We start from the raw sequence: 19960 nt of genomic DNA on the forward strand, positions 1-19960 counted from the left end.
TGTGGTTTCCTGTCCCACTCCAGAGAGCTGAGCGCAAAATCTAAGCTGACACTCCGGTGCAATACTGAGGAAGTGCCACTCGGTTGGAGGTACAAATGAGATGATAACCACAGCCTAACCTGCCTTCCTGGATGGGTATAAAGTACTCCGTGATGCTATCTTGCAGGGGAGTAGTGGGGGCGTTGAGGGGGGTGGTGTGGTGCTTCTTCTTGCTGTCCTGGGCGATATTTACCCTACAAACCACATCTCTAAAGCAGGTTATCTGGATATAATCTGACTGCAGCTGGCCGTGAGCAGATTGTGGTATTTTTCTATGCCGCCACTTCAAAAAGTACTTCATTTGCTGTAAAGTGCTTTGGAAGGTCAGGAGGTTGCAGAATTGCCAGCCATTCCATCGAGGTTAAAGTCAGACGTGACTTAATATGGGTGGCCAACTCCCCACCAGTGACCCTGCCCGGTTTCACCTCTGCTTAGGCTCAGCCTTCACCTTCACAGAAATAAATACATCCAAACAAGAATATTGAGTGAATATTTACAAAAGAGAAGACAATGCACAATCTGGAACAAATGCTCTGTGCCCAATTCTACAAGAGTAGCAGTGTCAACAAACCACTCCCCCCACTCCACCAGCTAGGCACATCAGAAAACTGTGGGTAAATTGACAGTGATGCCCTTACACACAAAAGGAGCTTTCCTTAAAGTCTCAGTTGACTTTCTTTCATTCTTCGACAACCGTTTGGATGAATGGGGCGGCACAGTGGTTGGCACTTCTGCCTCACAGCTCCGGGGACCCAGGTTCAATTCCAGCCTTGGGTTGGAGTTTGCACGTTCGCCTCTTGTCGGCGTGGGTTTCCTTTGGATTCTCCAGTTTCCTCCCACAGTCCAAAAATGTGTGGGTTGATGGGCGTAGATAGAGTGAATGCAAACAGGCTTTTTCCACTGAGGCTAAAACAGAGGGCATGGGCTAAGGGTGAGAGGAGAAAAGTTTAAAGGGAATATTAGCGGGGGGCTTCTTCACACAGAGAGTGGTGGGAGTGTGGAATGAGCTGCCGGATAAAGTGGTAAATACGGGGTCACTTTTAACATTTAAGAAAAACTTGGACAAGTACATGGATGAGAGGGGTGTGGAGGGACATGGTCCAAGTGCAGGTCCGTGGGACTAGGCAAATAATGGTTCGGCACAGACAAGAAGGGCCAAAAGGCCTGTTTCTGAGCTGTAATTTTCTATGGTTCTATGGATTGGCCATGCTAAATTGCCCCATAGGTTCCCAAGATGTGAAGTTTAGATGGATTGGCCATGCTCAATTGCCCCTTAATATTCCAAGATGTGTACATCAGAGGAATTAGCGGGGTTAATATGTGAGATTACTGGAATAGGGCCTGGGTAAATTGCAGATCGATGGGCTGAATGGCCATTTGGTGCAGATCAATGGGCTGAACCTTCTGCACTGTAGGGATTCTATGACTCGATTTTGCTTTTGCTCTTTCTCCCTCTTGTCTCCTCTCTGCCCAATAGTTTTCTCAGAGTGCATTGACTTTTTTTGTTTGGGCCATGAGCCCTGGCCTTTCGAGGTCTGTGTGCTGCCCTCTGTGTGTTGTCCCTTGATGGCAGCATGGCAGATCATGGAGTCATTGCAACCAAAACCCGCATGATCTCAACAAGCAACATTGTTGGCACAGCCAATGATGTTATCTAAGGCTGTGTGTCTAATTTGGATTCGAACAAGGAGGCACAGTGTGCCCAGGCACATTATGTGGCGTGTGTGGCATGCTTGGGCAGACAAGGTTGACTTTGGACTTGGGGCTCCCAACGCTCTTCGTCACGGGGAGGTTTCCTCACCTTGTGCCCAGCTCCACAGTGGACCCGTTGTTGGAAATTGTTTAATGAGCTTCTCCACTACTCGGAAGGCCGCAGGGAAATGAGGTGGCCTTTTTGTTTCAAAATAGTGATGTTCACTTGCTTTGAGTTCCTCCAGGACGTGAGCAGATAAAGCTGTTGTGTGATAACTGTGGCGTGCTGCATTGATAGGGGCATGGAAATTTTCAGATGAAACTGAAGTGCCCCCATCTGTTCAGAGGGATTTAATGGAAGCCACTGGCACTGTCTGAAGTAGAGCCGACAGGTTTTTCCTTCGTTACGATCAATATTCTTCCTTTAACTAGCACCGCCAAAACAGATTAATTGGTCATTTATTGAATTCAGCATCGCTGGGACTTTTCTGTGGGCGATTGGCTGATGTCTCCATCTGTATAATTTCAAAGCTGTCCCATTGATGGTGAAGTGTGCCAGGGGTCCGATAAATGTGAAAAAGCACACGGTAAATCACAGAATTACACAACAATTACAAAACAGAAGGAGGCCATTATATCTGAACAGAAACCAGAAATGATGTCCAGAGGCTCCTGTTTGGAGCTTTCCCTTCCAAAGCCCTGGAACCAATACAAAAGTGCGCGTACATTTATGGCAAAATAAATTGGTGTCGGCAGCTCATATGTGCCTGCCTCACAGAGTCAGTTGACACGTTGACCCCTTGGACATGTTATTGCCAGCTGTGCAAAAACATTACAAAATTAAAAATCACAGGGGTGTCCGATGTTGCTATCTTCACCGACCACAAGGTGCCTATCTCATAACCCTAAGGACCACTTATAAAATATGAGTTAATGTTTCTGCTTATTAGAATGTACCTTTGGCGGCCTTTCCTAACAGATCTTGATGTCCTGTTTCACGACTGCCCACGGTGTGGAGTTTGCACAGTCTCTCTATGTCTGCGTGGGTTTCCTCCGGGTGCTCCGGTTTCCTCCCACAGTCCAAGGATGTGCGGGCTAGGTTGATTGGCCATTCGAAATTGCCCCTTAGTGTCCCGGGATGCGTAGGTTAGAGGGATTAGTGGGTAAATGTGCAGGGATATGGGGATAGGGCCTGGGTGGGATTGTGGTTGGTGCAGACCCGATGGGCCGAATGGCCTCTTTCTGGACTGTAGGGTTTCTATGATGAGTCTATTTATTAATCAGCTCCTGCAGGCCCACAAATTTCAAGTAGATCAAGCCAACAAATAAGGAGTATGAGTGCCAATGAGGTTGAGCTGTCCGAGGGCTGGGCTTGTAGGCCTACCAATTATGGCTTGGACGGTCCTGATGTAATACGTGCATGAAACCATTAAACTATCACTGGCTTTCATTTATCCTGGATATCTGTGACTGTCTTTTAGCAGCAGAGATTGATCGTTCCAACGCGGCGCTCTTGATGGTGTTCTGGAGTGAGCCACAGTTCCAGCTGTGGAGCCTAATGTCCTCTCTTCCCATACAGAGGTGAGTAATTTTCCAAATCCTCTTCAAAACTGACTTCCGAAGCAGGATGTAAACCCAGGGATCTAAGATCTGATTCCAGGCTGCCAGTCGCACGCCGAAGAGTAAAGTAGTGGCTTGTGCGTCTACATTTGTGCTGCCTATCCTTGCCACGATTACCTGAATGAAACAAAAATCCCAAATAAAAAATTACTTATCAACAGAAACACCAACTAATGTTCCACTGTGCATCTCAGTTTCATTCTTCTAGTCAACGTAGAAATTTAAAATTCTGAGAGGTTTATAAATCATGAGGGGCGTGGTTAAGGTGAATAGCCGAGATCTTTTCTCCAGGATAGGGGGAAGTCCAAAACAAGACTTTAAGGTGAGAGGGGAAAGATTCAAAAGGGATCTGAGAGGTAAATTTTCCACACAGAGAGGGTGCGCACCAATCAACTCAAGAACAGCTTCTTCCCCGCTGCCATCAGGCTTTTGAATGGGCCTACCTCGCACTGACTTGACCTTTCCCTTTCCACCCCCCCCCCAGCTATGACTGTAACACTAGATTTTGCACCCGCTCCTTTCCTTCTCTATGAACAGTATGCTTTGCCTGTATAGCGAGCAAGAAGCAATACTTTTCACTGTATACTAATACATGTGACAATAATAAATCAAGTCAAAGTATATGGAATGAGCTGCCAGAGGAGGTGGGTACAATTACAACATTTTAAAGACATTTGGACAGGTACATGGATGGGAAAGGTTTAGAGGGATGTGGGCCAAATGCAGACAAATGAGACTAGTTCAGTTTAGGATGCCTGGTCAGCATGGACAAGTCGGGCTGAAGGGCCTGTTTCCGTGCTGTATATCTCGATGACTCTATTAAATTAATGGATTTTGAAATCACAATTTGGAATATTCAGACTGTAAGCCAATGTACTGTTTACCTTTTTAATGTATGTTCACTGTTTAACTATGTAACTGTCTCCATATTTCTTCTACGTTGTGATGTTAACCCCTGCGTGTGGGGCGGAGTCTGTTTCGTGGTGGTAAGAGGGAGCATCAAGATAAAAGATACAGAGGCTGAAGATATGTAAAGAACTGGACTGAACTGAATTGAGAGCTCAAAGCACAATGCATGTGTCCAGTTTTGCTCTCCTTACTTGAGGAAGGATGTAGTGGCACTGGAGGCAGTTCGGAGGAGGTTCACCAGATTGATTCCGGGGATGAAAGGGGATGACGTATGAGGAAAGATTAAACAGTTTGGAACATAGAAAAAGACTACAGCACAACAGGCTCTTTGGCCCACAAGTTACGCTGATCATATCATAAGAACATAAGAACATAACATAAGAACATAAGAAATAGGAGCAGGAGAAGGCCATCTAGCCCTTCGAGCCTGCCCCGCCATTCAATAAGATCATGGCTGATCTGTTGTGGCTCAGTTCCACTTTCCCGCCCTCTTCCCATAACCCTTAATCTCCTCTCTTATCAAAAACCCATCAACCCGCTTCTTGAAAATATTTAGCGAGGCAGCATCCACCACTTCAATGGGTAGAGAATTCCAGAGATTCACCACCCTTTGAGTGAAGAAGTTCCTCCTCAACTCCGTTCTAAAACGCCCCCCCTTTATCTTGAGGCTGTGCCCCATAGTCCTACTGTCTTTTTTGAGCGGGAAGAGTCTCTCCACCTCTATCCTATCCATCCCATTCATCATCTTATACGTCTCAATGAGATCTCCCCTCATTCTTCTAAACTCTAACGAGTACAAGCCTAGTTTATTCAGCCTCTCCTCATAGCTCAATCCCCTCAACTCCGGTATCAGCCTAGTAAACCTCCTCTGCACTCCCTCCAGGGCCAAAATATCCTTGCGCAGGTGCGGCGCCCAAAACTGCACACAGTACTCCAGCTGCGGCCTCACCAATGCCCTATACAGCTGCAGCAAGACCTCCCTACTTTTATATTCAATCCCCTTCGCTATGAAGGCCAGCATCCCATTCGCCTTCCTGACCACCTGCTGCACCTGCAAGCTGGGTTTTTGCGACTCATGCACAAGGACCCCGAGGTCCCTCTGCACCGTCGCCTGCTGCAGTTTTTTGCCCCGTAAGTAATAGTCCTTCCTACCATTCTTCCTACCAAAGTGGACCACCTCACACTTGCCAACATTAAATTCCATTTGCCATTTCCTGGCTCATTCGCCCAGCCTATCTAGATCCTTCTGCAGACTCTCCACACCCTCCGCACAATTTGCCGTTCCCCCAATCTTGGTGTCATCCGCAAATTTCGACACCCTACACTCGGTTCCCTCCTCCAGATCATCTATATAAATGGTAAAAAGCTGAGGCCCCAGCACCGACCCCTGGGGCACTCCACTAGTCACCAACCGCCAATCCGAATAGCACCCGTTGACCCCCACTCTCTGTCTCCTATTATATCCCTACCTACTAGGCCTACCTATAACCCTCAATCCTATTAAATCCCATGTACTCAGCCAGAAGTCTCTTAAAAGACCCTAACGAGTTCGCCTCTACCACCACCAACGGCAGCCAATTCCACTCACTCACCACCCTCTGAGTGAATAACCTACCCTGACATCTACTCTGTACCTACTACGTTTGCGTTTATACTCACTGGGGTTTGAAAGGATAAGAAGGGATCTGATCGAGATATATAACATTTTAAAAAGGATTGATAAAGTAAATGTAGACCAAATGTTTCCTCTTGTGGGCCAATGTAGAACAAGAGGTCACAGGTAGAGCTTGAGAGGCAGCAGATTTAAAACTGAGATGAGGAGGAGCTAATTCTCACAGAGGGTGGTGAATTAGCGAAACTCGCTGCCCTATAGCGCGGAGGAGCCTGAATCATTGAATGGTTTCAAGAAGGAGATAGACATAGTTCTAATTTTAAAAAAGGGGATAAAGGAATATGGGGAAGAGGTGGGGAGGTGGATTTGAGACCAGGGGGAGATCAGCCATGATCTGACTGAATGGCAAAGCAGGCTCGGAGGGCTGAATTTGCCTACTTCTGCTCCCATGTCCCTACGGTGGTCAATTTAGTCAAGTCAAAGGTGTGTTTGCATCAACTGAGCTCCACAGAGTGACTTAAGCTGCAGGAGGACTCGTATCAGGGGAGATCAGCAGACAGATTAAGGGCAGTAAATGTCGCACTATCTTCTAGTTTTAAGATTGACAACAGAGATAACAAAGCAAAGTCAAACTGACTTCAGTATTTCAGCGGAACCTTCAAATGGGACCTAGCAGGGAACATCTGTGAAGATGTAGAGATGAGGACTGGTGTGATTGAAAACACATTAAATGGAACAAAGAACAGGTTTTATACCCTATACAGCAAAGTATAAAAGTCCAACAGAACCATCGAGGTTGCAGTAGATGGACAAATGTTGTGAGATGCTCAGGGAACGCACATAAAGGACTTTGTTATCAGATTGATCAGTAAGACAGGTCTTAGCACATGAGGAACTAAGGTAATGCTATGAATACGTACTTGCAATAATTCTTGTCCATCAGTTAAGGGCAAAACAACATTTATTACGGGAAAAGCACATTTATTTACAGGTAAAAGCTACACACAGACTTGCAGCCTCGTGGCTGAAGCCAGTTCCTCAGATGGTTCTGGTTACCGGCATGGACCCCCCTACCTGGTCCCGGATTGGTTTCCCAGACGACGTGTGATACAAAGTCATATATGCAAATTTGCTAACACAAAGTTAGGCGGCATTGTAGCATTAAAATCACAAAGGGATATTGATAGACTAGGTGAGTGGACAAAACTATGGCAGATGGATTTCAATCTAAGCAAGTGTGAGGTTATCCATTTTGGACTGAGAAAGGTTAGATCAGGCTACTTTCTAGATGGTGTCAGTGGATTTCCAAAGAGACATAGAAGAAGATAGGAACAGGAGGAGGTCTTTGGCTCTTCGAGCCTGCTTCACCATTCATCACGATCGTGGCTGATCATCCAACCCAACAGCCTAATCCTGCTTTCTCCTTTGATTCCATTCGCCCCAAGTGCTATATCCAGCCACCTTTTGAATACGTTCAATGTTTTGGCATCAACTACTTCCTGTGGTAATGAATTCCACAGGCTCACCACTCTTTAGGTGAAGAAATGTCTCCTCACCTCTGTCCTAAATGGTCTACCTTGAATTCTCAGAATGTGATCCCGAGTTCTGGATTCCCCACCATCAGGGACATCCTCCCTGCATCTACCCCTGTCTAATCCTGTTAGAATATTATAAGTCTCTATGAGATTCCAACCCCCACCCCCACCCATTTGTCCAACCTCCAGCAAAAATCCTAACCTGGTCAATCTCTCCTCATGCACCAGTCCTGCCATCCCGGGAATCAGGCTGGTAAACCTTCACTGCACTCCCTCAACAACAAGAACATCCTTCCTTGGAAAAGGGGAGACTTAGGCATTCAGGTGCATAGATCTTTAAAATGCCTAAAACAAGTACTGAAAATAATCAAGCAGGCTAATGGAATGCTGGCCTTTGTATCGAGAGGAATGGAGTATATAGATGTAGGAGTTATGCTGCAGCTATCCAAAGCCTTGGTTAAATCCTATTTGGAGTCACTCAGCAGATGTAGGCACCACACCTTTGTAAGGATATATTGGCCTTAGGGGGAGCACAACTTAAGTTTATAAGAATGATAGCTGGACTTCAGGGATTTAATTATTAGGAAGATTAATTTTATTTATTAGTGTCACAAGAAGGCTTACCTCACTGCAGTGAAGTTACTGTGAAAATCCCCTAGTCTCCACATTCCGGCGCCTGTTCGGGGACACTGAAGGACAATTTAGCATGGCCAGTGCACCTAACCAGCACGTCTTTCAGACTCTGGGAGGAAACAGAGGAGATGCCAGGGGTGAGTTTTTCACTCAGGGGGTGGTGAGTGAGTGGAATCGGCTGCCATCGGTGATGGTGGAGGTGAACCCGTTGGAGTCTTTTAAGAGACTTCTGGATGAGTACATGGGATTTAATGGGATTGAGGGTTATAGATAGGCCTGGTAGGTAGGGATATGATCGGCGCGACTTGTGGGCTAAAGGGCCTGTTTGTGCTGTAGTGTTCCATGTTCTATGAAATCGGGGCACCAGAGGAAACCCATGCAGATACAGGGAGAACATGCAGACGCTGCACACACAGTGACCTGAGCTGGGAATCAAACCCAGATCCCTGGCGCTGTGAGGCAGCAGTGCTACTGTGCCACAGTGCCACCCTAATTCAAATTAGGTTTATTTTCTCTAGAATTTAGAAGGCTAAGGGTTGATCTGATTGAAGTCTTCAAGATACTAACAGAAAAGAAAAGGTAGATAAACTACTTCCCCTGGTTGGAAGTTCTAGAACCAGTGGGCATGATCTAAAAACAAGGGCTGGACAGCTCAGGAAAGATGTTAGGAAGCACTTCAACACACACAGGGTGGTAAACATTTGGAACTCTCTTCCACAAAGGGCAGTTGATGCTAGATCAGTTGCTAATTTTAAATCTGAGTTGATACATTTTTGTTAAGCAAAGGCATTTAGGTATACAGACCAAAGGCAGGCGTTCCTTCCCTGTCCTAACACTCCTTCCAAACAGCACTGTGGGTGTACCTGCACCACATGGACTGCAGTGGTTCAAGAAGGCGGCTCACCACCACTTTCCCCTGGGTAATAATAAATAAATGGACAAATCACCTCTCATTCTTTTAAGTTCAAATCAATGTAAGTTCAACCTTTCCTCACAAGGCAAACCCTCTCACTCCAGGAATCAACTACATTAGCCCTCTCTGAACTATCTCCAACACCAGACAAGAAGACCAAATATTGTCAGCAATATTATTGGAGCTGCTCTCAACCAAACACCAGCACAGATTCCCATGACTACATGCTCCTTGTAATAATTCCACTTTCGCTTTCTGATCACCTGCTGTACCTGCACACTAACCTTTTGTGACTCATGTATCAATGATTTATTCCTAACAACAAAATGCAAAACAAATATTGGGCCAATTGTTTGAGTGAGTCAGATCGAGGACAGGTTCGGATTCCAGCCTTGTGTAAATATGGACAGAGAAACATCTTAGCTTCTCATGGGGCAGGTGTCTCCAAACCTGTAGAACTGGACCTGCCAGCAATTAAGAACTTACTTTCCAAATGTCTCGGGGATAGCTTGAACGTGCTTGGAATCATAGAATCCCTACACTGCTGAAGGAGACAGTTTGGACATGGGTAACAATTGTTGGAATGTAATGATAGCATTGGATGTGATGTAATGTAACCAATGGTAACATGCTGTGAGGGTCAGACAAAATGATGTGGTGGTCAGCTGACCCAGTACAAATAAGAAGCAGATGGGAATTGTGGGGGGCTCATATCGCCCAGGGTGAGGCCTCAAGTGTTGGAGTAATGGAGTTGCTTTATTAGACCTTTCTCTTTGATTTATTTTCTGAAGTAGGTTCCTTTCATTGCCTACAACTGAAGAATTCCTTCTGCTGGATGAACAACAACCCCACTCAGGCCCTATCCCTATAACCCCACACAATTACCCTGCTTGTCCCCCTATACCAGTGGTTGATTTAGCATTGGCAATCCACCTAATCGACACCTCTTTGCAGTATGGGAAACCCAGATGAAAGCCACACAGGCATGGGGAGAACGTCCAAACTCCGCACAGACAGTGACAGGGGGCTGGAATAGAACCCGGGTCCCTGGTGCTGTGAGGCAACAGTCCCAAGCACTGTGTCTCTGTGCCACCCATCTGCTCACTGAGAGGCCTGACCTATGTTCAGGCCACCATTTTACAGTGTCCCAGAGAAGATTGAGCTGGAAATCAACTGGGGCGGCAGGGCCTGATGCACTCTTTGCCACCGCTGGCATTTTGCTGACAAGGAGGCAGGAAGTAGATGGCATAGCCACTCGAAAAGAGGCCTTTGAGTAAAGGCCACTTAGGAATCTCTTCCTACTCGATTTTATTTGCCATGTAAAGAGGCCATTAGGTCATATAGTCTTTTTTTCCTTCTACATCTGAAGAATGGTAAACTGGGGTCTCGGGGTTGAGGGGGGCATTCCTGTTCATGCACCTTATGACCTGGGTAGGATAGTCTGTCAGAGAATCAGTGCAGACTTGAGGGGCCAAATGGCCCTTTCTGCACTGTGGGGATTCTATGGTTCTATGAGCTCATGCCAACCAGGATGGGCAAAAAAAAATCATTAGGGGGTGGAACTTTATGGCCGCACTTGCCCGCAGGTTGGAAAACCCCACCCAAGATCAACAGACCTTTGCATGGTCCATGTCCTGCCTGCTACAATTACTGAGGCAGACGGGACGGTAAAATTCCATTCTAGAAGTTGAAATAAGTGAGAACGCCATGGATTCCTTGCCCTAGGAATAATTGATTGATTTATAGTTGTCGGCTTTGATTCAGTGGTAGCACCCTCACCTCTGAGTTCAGAGGTCCTATTCCAGTAGGCCTGAGCGAATTGTCCAGGCCCAGATATCAGTGCAGTACTGAGGGAGTGTTGCATTGCTGAAGGTGCCATCTTCTGAGTGAGGTAATAAACAGCTTTCTTCGGTAAAATCATAAGGTCCCACAGCACTATTTGTAGAAGCAGCACATTAGTCCCAACATCGGTAAAATTAATTCATTGCCGTTTGCAGGAGCTTGTTGTGCATAACTTGGCTGCACCGCATTTTGGGGAGTTAGAGTCACAGAGGTTTACAGCATGGAAACAGGCCCTTCGGCCCAACTTGTCCATGTTCATAAGTTTATTTATTCGTATCACAAGTAGGCTTACATTAACACTGCAATGAAGTTACTGTGAAAATCCCCCAGTCGCCACACTCCAGTGCCTGTTCGCACTGATAGTGCAACATGAACCCAAGATCCCTGTTGAGACCGTCCTCATGTGTGCGGAACTTGGCTATCAGTCTCTGTTCAGCGACTCTGCGCTGTCGTGTGTCGTGAAGGCCGCCTTGGAGAATGCTTACCCGAAGGTCAGAGGCGGAATGCCCGTGACCACTGAAGTGTTCGCCAACAGGAAAGGAACAGTCTTGCCTGGTGACTGTCGAGCGATGTCGCACTATCTGTAACCCCCGTGACTTGCCTGGGTTTGCAAAACCTCACTTACTGTACTGTCTGGAGACAATACACATCTCTTTAACCTGTGATCAGTGCTCCTTCCACTCACATTGTCAACCACTTTAGGTCTTGAACAGCAGGTTAGGTGTAAGGATTCACATTCTAATCAGTAATCTCTAAACTGTCTGTGCTTTATATGCTCTGTCTGAGGCCAGAACTCTCCATTCACCTGATGAAGGGACTAACCCCAAAAGCTTGTGAGTCTATTATCAAATAAATCGGTTGGACTATAACCTGGCGTTGTCAGACTTTTTACTGTGGGAGGAAACCACAGCATCCGGAGGAAACCCGCACAGAGACGGGGAGAACATGCAGACTCCACACAGGCAGTGACCCAAACCGGGAAATGAACCCAGGTCCCTGGCGTTGTGAGGCAGCAGTGCTGACCACTGTGGTGCAATTGGCTACCTGTTAGTTTCCTGCCAAGGCCTTGCGGCTCTTATTCAAACATTAATTTCAAGTTGTAATATTTAACTACTCTCTGAGTAGTTAAGCCTAAGAAGTTTGCAAGCCCTTTAAGTTACTTGTGAGCGCCAGTGCACGTCAGCTGGTGTTTTTGACAGTGACACCTTGTGTCTGTGCTCCACCTTACCCAGGGGTGATCCCACAGGAGGACCGTGAACATTTAAGGCAGATCACCGCCCTCCTGTTTACAATGGAATGCTGCGGAATGCTGTGAGTTAAGCGCCCACTTTTGTCAATGCAGCAATTCCAAGAATAAAACGTACAAATAATTGAATTTCTGAATTTCACTGATATGAAATGCTTGATATGAAATGTTTGCTGTTTCTCTCTCTGCAGATGCTGTTTGACCTGCTGAGTATTTCTATTTTTACATCACAATATTTTGAAGGTAAACATGAAGCCATCCTAACAAGCTTGCCTGCTTTACAAATGCAGATTAAACAATCATCTCGTGTTCATCACAATATAAACCTGTCAGGCTGGCTTCACACTCCAGCCTGAGACTGACAGATGTGGATTGCAGCCGTACCTAGTGGCACGATCTATCAGAGTTATATCATAGGCATTGCATTCCAGGTCTCGCACTGAATTCAGCCATGCCCTCATATAGAAATATTTGCGTCATCTCGTAATCAGAGTGATCTTATGCATCCCCAGTCACATCAATAGCCTCAGTTAAGTGGGGTTGGCGATGGCCTAGTAGTATTATCACTGGACTACTCATCCAAAAACTCAGCTGATGTTCTGGGGACCCGGGTTCGAATTCCACCACAGCACATGGTGGAATTTGAATTCAATAAAAAAAAAATCTGGAATTAAAAGTCTGCTGATGACTGTGAAACCATTGTCGATTGTTGGAAAATCCCATCTGGTTAGGGAAGGAAATAAGAACATAAGAACATAAGAAATAGGAGCAGGAGTAGGCCATCTAGCCCTTCGAGCCTGCCCCGCCATTCAATAAGATCATGGCTGATCTGTCGTGGCTCAGTTCCACTTTCCCGCCCTCTCCCCATAACCCTTAATCCCCTCGCCTATCAAAAACCTATCAACCCGCGTCTTAAAAATATTGAGCGAGGCAGCCTCCACCACCTCAACGGGCAGAGAATTCCAGAGATTCACCACCCTTTGAGTGAAGAAGTTCCTCCTCAACTCCATTCTAAACTGACCCCCCTTATCTTGAGGCTGTGCCCTCCAGTCCTACTGTCCTTTCTGAGCGGGAAGAGTCTCTCCACCTCTATCCTATCCATCCCATTCATCATCTTTTATGTCTCAATGAGATCTCCCCTCATTCTTCTAAACTCCAGCGAGTACAAGCCTAGTTTATTCAGCCTCTCCTCATAGTTCAACCCCCTCAACTCCGGTATCAGCCTATTAAACCTCCTCTGCACTCCCTCCAAGGCCAAAATATCCTTGCGTAAGAGCGGCGACCAAAACTGCACACAGTACTCCAGCTGCGGCCTCACCAGTGCCCTGTACAGTTGCAGCAAGACCTCCCTACTTTTATATTCAATCCCCCTCGCTATGAAGGCCAGCATCCCATTCGCCTTCCTGACCACCTGCTGCACCTGCAGGCTGGGTTTTTGCGACTCATGCACAAGGAAGAAATCTGCCGTCCTTACCTGGTCTGGCCTACATGTGACTCCAGAGCCACAGCAACGTGGTTGACTCTTAACTGCCCGCTGAAATAGCCCAGCAAGCCACTCAGTTCAAGGGCAACTAGAGATGGGCAATAAACCAGCCAGCGATGCCCATGCCCCACGAATAAAAGAATCTGTTCTTTCTCAAGAAATGTTGTTCACACTGCTGACTGAATTGGCTGACCTCTATCCATAGAGACCAAACTGAAAGGAAGAGGTACAATTGCTACCTCTCACCACCTCATTGCCGTCACTGAGGCCTATACTGTTCAGTATTGAATATGACCTTCCTTTCTAGTTTTTATGTTTCTATGAAAGGAAATTATTCAAACAGTCACATGAAGATCTGACGCAAGGTATAGTCCAAACAATGGTGTGCATTTGTTCAAACTTAAGTGACCGCTAAGCTTGAAGACAAAGCATATATTTGCATATCGACAGGTGACAAGTCAGAAGATTGATAAGGGCATAAAGAACAGCAAAGAATGACAAAAAATTGATAAGGAAGAAAGCTAGTTTATAACGAGGGATAGCAAGAGATTCCATAGATATTGAAATAAGAAAAGAGTTAACAAAGTGAGTGTTGGTTCTGTAGAAAGTGCGTCTGGGATATTGCAGGGCTATGGTGGATGAACTCATCGGGTATCTGCATCAGTCTCCATTGCAGAGGGTGCAAGTAACATCCCTTTGTGGGAGAATCTTGGACAAGAGGACATGGTCTCAGATTAAGGGTCATCCATTTAAGCCAGCGATGAGGAGGAGTGTAATGCATTGGTGGAATTCTTTACTGTAGAAGGCTGTGGAGGCTGGATCATCAGATATGTTCAAAGCTGAGATGAACAGATTTCCAATCAGTGTGGGAATGGATAGTTCAGGGGATAAGGTGGGAAAGTTCAGTTGAGGATAATCACATCAGGTCAGTCATGATCTCATTGAATGGCGGAGCAGACTCAATGGGCTGAAAGGTCTATTTCTGCTACTATGTCTTATGATTTTATTGTTGTAAACCAGAAAGTAGAAGGGAGGCAGGGCAAGTAATCAGAAAAGCTGATAGAATGTTATTGACTATTGTAAGGGGAATTGTTTTCAAAGGTAGGGAGGGCATGCGTTAGTTGTACAGAGCGTTGTGAAACTACATCTGGAATACAGTTATTTAAGATGTGTTGTAAGTGCAACAGAAGCAGTTCAGAGAAGGTTTACTAGACTATGGGTGTATTGTCTTATTAGGAAAGGTTGGGGAGGTTAGGGGTTGTTGCCACTGGAGTTTAGAAGATTTAAGAGGAAACTTGAGCGAAATCTTGAAGATCCTGAGGGATGGATGTGGAGAGGGCATTTCCTCTGGTCAGAAACTAGTTGTAGATTTAAAAAAAGGGGGGTTGCTCATTGAAGCCAGAGACAAGGAGAATACTTTCTCTCAGTAGCTCTGAGTCATAGAACCACAGAACCATAGAATTCTTACAGTGCAAAAGGAGGCTATTTGGCCCACTGAGTCTGCATCTACTCTCCAAAAGAGCATTTTTAACCCCCTGTCCTATCCCTGTAGCCCACGCATTCAACATGGCCAATCCCCCTAACCTACACATCTTTGGACACTAAGGGGCAATTTAGCATGGCCAATCCACCTAATTTACACATCTTTGGACACTAAGATGTGATTTAACATGGCCAATGCACTCAACCAACACATCTTTGGATGCTAAGGGGCAATTTAGCATGGTCAATCCCCCTAACCTACACATCTTTGGAGTGTGGGAGGAGACCAGAGCACCCGAAGGAAGACCATGCAGACACTGGGTGCATGTTCAGACTCCACACAGGCACCCAAACTGAGAATCTGAACCCGAGTCTCTGGCAGTGTGAGGCAGCAGTGTGCTAACCACTGAACCACTGTGCATACAGGGTATGAAGTGATCAAATCAGCCACTCTATAGATTTTCAGAAACAGATTAAGGTTAAGATATTATAATCAAAGATGCTGCGCCAATCACTAACACAGGGGTGATCTTTATAAGAGCGGTGCACTTAGGGATAGACACAAACTTACAAGACAGTCATGTGTGGGGGTGAGTTACAGACAGGAACATGTTCCTCTGAGTTTCTGTTATTCTTTCATTGAATGTGGGCATCGCTCATCCCTAATTGTTCTTGAATTGAGTGGCTTGTTAGGGCAGCTAAGAGTCAACCACACTGTGGTAGATCCAGAGTCACGGGGAGGCCAGACCAGATAAGGATGGCAGATTTCCTTCCCCAAACGGCATTAGTGAAGCAGATGGGTTTTTACAACAATCAACGATAGTTTCTTGATCATCATTACCGAGACTTGATTTTGATTCCAGATTCTATGAATTGAATTTCAATTCTAGTGCTCTTGAACCCATGTCCTCAGAGATAGCACAGTGGCACACTGGTTAACACCTCACAACACCAAGGATCTGGGTTCAATTCTGGCCTTGGGTGATTGTCTGTGTGGAGTTTGTATGCTCTCCCTGTCTCTGTGTGGGTTTCCTCCCACAGTCCAAAGATGTGCAGGTTAGGTGGATTGGCCATGCTAAATTACTCCTTAGTGTCAGGAGGATTAGCAGGGTAAATATGTAGGCTTATGGGATAGGGCCTGGGTGGGAGAGTTGTCAGTGCAGACTTGATGGGCCAAATGGCCTCCTTTTGCACTGTAGGGATTCTATGATTTCATCTGGGCCTCTAGATTACGAGTCTAATTGACATTGCTCTTAGCTACTGTTTGAAATGAACACAAGTCAAGGTGAACAGTGTATGTGAATGGTTATTAAATGGGAGGGAGTTAGAGGACACTGTGTGCGAGTTCCGTTTGGAATTAAAGGGGACAGTATACTGATACTTGTCTGTTATTTATGCTACAATAAACAGTCAAAAGAACATTGAGTTGTAACTGAGAAATGAACACTAGGTAGATCAGGTTGGAACCTAGAATAAAAGTACAAAATGGAACAGAAGTACAAGATGGAAAAGTACAAGATGGAATGGTCTAGTTGGACGCATGAGCAGCGCAGGCTTGGAGGGCCAAAGGGCCTGTTTCCTGCGCTGTATTGTTTTTTGTTCTTTATTCTTTGTTCTTTGGAAGATGCTAGTTCACCATTTCCCACACAGATATAAATTCACAATGTACAATGTCCAGAGAAAACCCTATTTAGCTGATTAACATACAAGACTAAAATGTGCAGCAAGCATTTCAGTGGCATTCTTTCATTGACTTCTTCAGCAAAGACTATAATCTATTTTTTAGAAATGATAGCACAAAAATGGAGAGATTTTTCACGTATTGAGTTTGAAAGTGTGTTCCTGCAAAACTGTAGAATCATAGAATCCCTACAGTGCAGAAAGCAGCCACTTGGCCCAAAGAGCCTGCACTGACAACAATCCCACCCATTCCCGTAATCTCAGGTATTTACCCTGCTAATCCTCCTAATATTAAGGGGAAATTTAGCATGGCCAGTAAACCTGGCCCACACATCCAAGCCACTCACCATCCTTCACAGTCATTGGGTCGAAATCCTGGAATTCCCTCCCTAACGGCACTGTGGGTCAACCCATAGCGCACGGACTGCAACGATTCAAGAAGGCAGCTCACCACCACTTTCTCAAGGGCAAGTAGGGATGGGCAATAAATGCTGGCCTGAGGCACTGGAGTGTCAACATGGTTATTTACCCCATCTCTGCAGTGAAACTTGAACCCTCTATCTTCTGATCCAATTTTCCCTGGTTTTCTGCCTAATCTTTATCCCTCAGTCTCCACAACTAAGACCATCAGAAGGTTCAAAATGGGAGTTAGATTAGCCCATTCGCCCTTCACGCCTGCTCCACTATTCAACAAGATCATCTTCTTCAGAGCCATCTTCCCCACAGTACCCCTAAACCCTTAATCTCCTTAGAACCCAAAATTGTATTGATTTCTGTCTCAAACACAGCCATTGACTGAGCTTCCAACGCACTTTAGATTCCAAAGATTCACAACTCTTCAAATGAAATAATTTCTCCTCACCTCAAACCTAAATGGCTGACTCTGAGGGTTGGTGTGAGTCTGTGTTATAGGAGCCAGGGGGATCATTTTCACAGCACTCACCTCAGCATCTCCCTTCAGGCACCTGAAGAACTTCAACTGTTATGTTGTGTCCAGTTTTGGACACCACAATTTCAGATGGATGTGAAACATGTTATTTTGATTTGATTTGATTTATTATTGTCACATGTATTGGGATACAGTGAAAAGTATTGTTTTTTGCACACTGTACAGATACAGATACACACAGGGCCTCAATTAATTGTCTCACCAAAAGTATAAGAATGGCTGATGGAGCTTAGTTTAGATAAATGCGAAGTGATGCATTGTGGTTGATCAAACCAGAGCAGGATTCAATTAATGGTAGGGCACTGGAAAGAGTTACAGGACAAAGAGATCTAGGGCTACAGTTTCATAGCTCTTTGAAAGCGGAGTCACAGAGTGGTGAAGAAAGCTTGATTTCATTGGTCAGAACATTGAATACAGGAGTTGGGATGTCTTGCTGAAGTTGTACAAGACATTGGTAAGGCCCCAACGTCTTGGAATACTGTGTACAGTCCTGATCACCCTATTATAGAAATGATATTATTAAACTAGAAAGAGTGCAGAAAAGATTTACTAGGGTGCTACCAGGGCTTAATGGTTTGAGTTATGAGGAGAGGCCAAATAGACTGGGACTTTTTTCTCTGGAGCATAGGAGGCTTAGGGGTGATCTTATAGAGACCTATAAAATAATGGGGGGCACAGGTCAGCTAGATAGTTAATATCTTTTCCCAAAGGTAGGGGAGTCTAAAACTAGAGGGCATAGGTTTAAGGTGAAAGGGGAGAGATACAAAAGGGTCCAGAGGGACAATTTTTTCACAAAGAGGGTGGTGAGTGTCTGGAACAAGCTGCCAGAGGTGGTACTGGAGGTGGGTACAATTTTGTCTTTTAAAAAGCATTTAGATAGTTAAATGGGTATGATGGGTATAGAGGGATATGGGCCAAACATGGGCAATCGGGACTAGCTTAGTGGTTAAATAAAAGGGGCAGCATGGACAAGTTGGGCCTAAGGGCCTGTTTCCATGCTGTAAACCTCTAAGACTCTAAGACTCATAAGACTCACACTAGTGCCACAGTACTATAGCGACACTATATATAAGTCTCTTTGATAGAACATAGAACATTACAGCGCAGAACAGGCCCTTCGGCCCACGATGTTGCGCCGACCAGTTAAAAAACAATGACCCTCTAACCTAAACCAAACCCTTACCATCCATAAACCTATCCACGGATCTCTTAAACGCCCCCAAACTAGGCGCATTTACAACTGCAGCAGGCAGGGCATTCCAATCCCTCACCACCGTCTGGGTAAAGAACCTACCCCTGACATCCGTCCTATAACTACCACCCCTTAATTTAAAGCTATGCCCCCTCGTGCTAGCTTTCTCCATCCGAGGAAAAAGGCTATCACTGTCCACCCTATCTAAACCTCTAATCATCTTATATGTTTCAATAAGATCCCCTCTTAGCCGCCTTCTTTCTAATGAAAACAACCTCAAATCCCTCAGTCTCTCCTCATAGGACCTCTCCTTGATGGAGCATAACCTATTGACTTGGAGATAAGCAAACTAAGATTAAACCACTTGATAGCCAATAATCACGTCAACTACAAAAAGTGTTTATAAAGAGGAAAAGATTGGCATTTAGATAGCAACCTTTGTGATCTCAAATGAAGACTGAGTGAGTGAGTGAGTAGGTCAGTGTATGTGAGTGACACAGTGTGATTGTGTGTGTGTGCGTGTGTGTACATAGAGAAGGAAATGAGAGAATGCAGGATGGGTGTAGAGAAAGATCAATTTAATGCATCAAAGGTCCATTCAAAAGTCTAACAGCAGCAGGGAAGAAACTGTTCTTGAGTCAGTTGGTACGTGACCTCAGACTTTTGCATCCTTTTCCCAATGGAAGAAGGTGGAAGAGAGAATGTCTGGGTGGTGTGGAATCCTTGATTATCACATCCCATTAAAGCATTAACAGAATCTCAGCTGGGTATCTAAATGCGTGGCCAAGTTTCGAACAGTTGGGTTCAGCCTGAGGCAGTGGCCAAGGAGGGGAGTGAAATGGGTGGCTGAGGTTCGTACTGGGGACCAAACAGTACTCTCCAGGTTACTGTGACCACAGGTAATCTGCTCACACACATACTCCCCCACCTCCTCCCTACCACAGAGTCCCATGGAAACTGTCCACACTTGTATGCCGAAAGCGCAAGCCACAACCTGGCACCTGGCCTGCCTCCCCCAAAGCCTTCTATCTTTGAGGTTCAGTTTATAAATACAACATCGCCTTCACGACAACACAATGGCTCAGTCCTGTTGTCCTTGAAATGGTGTCTGCTTTGAATCAGAGTGATAAGCT

At 45.5% G+C, this 19960-nt stretch overlaps 1 protein-coding gene across 1 annotated transcript in view; it reads right to left on the reverse strand.

The window, feature by feature from the left end:
- Positions 1–953: 953 nt before the first annotated feature.
- LOC145348295 (prostaglandin F2-alpha receptor-like) overlaps positions 954–19960 on the reverse strand; it is a 39817-nt gene continuing 20810 nt past the window's right edge. The window contains exon 3 of the mRNA XM_080196498.1: positions 954–3468. Coding sequence (XP_080052624.1) covers positions 3169–3468 — 300 coding nt within the window. The 3' untranslated portion in view covers positions 954–3168. The remainder of the gene's footprint in view (positions 3469–19960) is intronic.

This window comes from Carcharhinus amblyrhynchos, chromosome 9 (assembly GCF_965287045.1).
Source record: "Carcharhinus amblyrhynchos chromosome 9, sCarAmb.v2.hapA, whole genome shotgun sequence".
In the NCBI taxonomy this organism is placed as follows: Eukaryota; Metazoa; Chordata; class Chondrichthyes; order Carcharhiniformes; family Carcharhinidae; genus Carcharhinus; species Carcharhinus amblyrhynchos.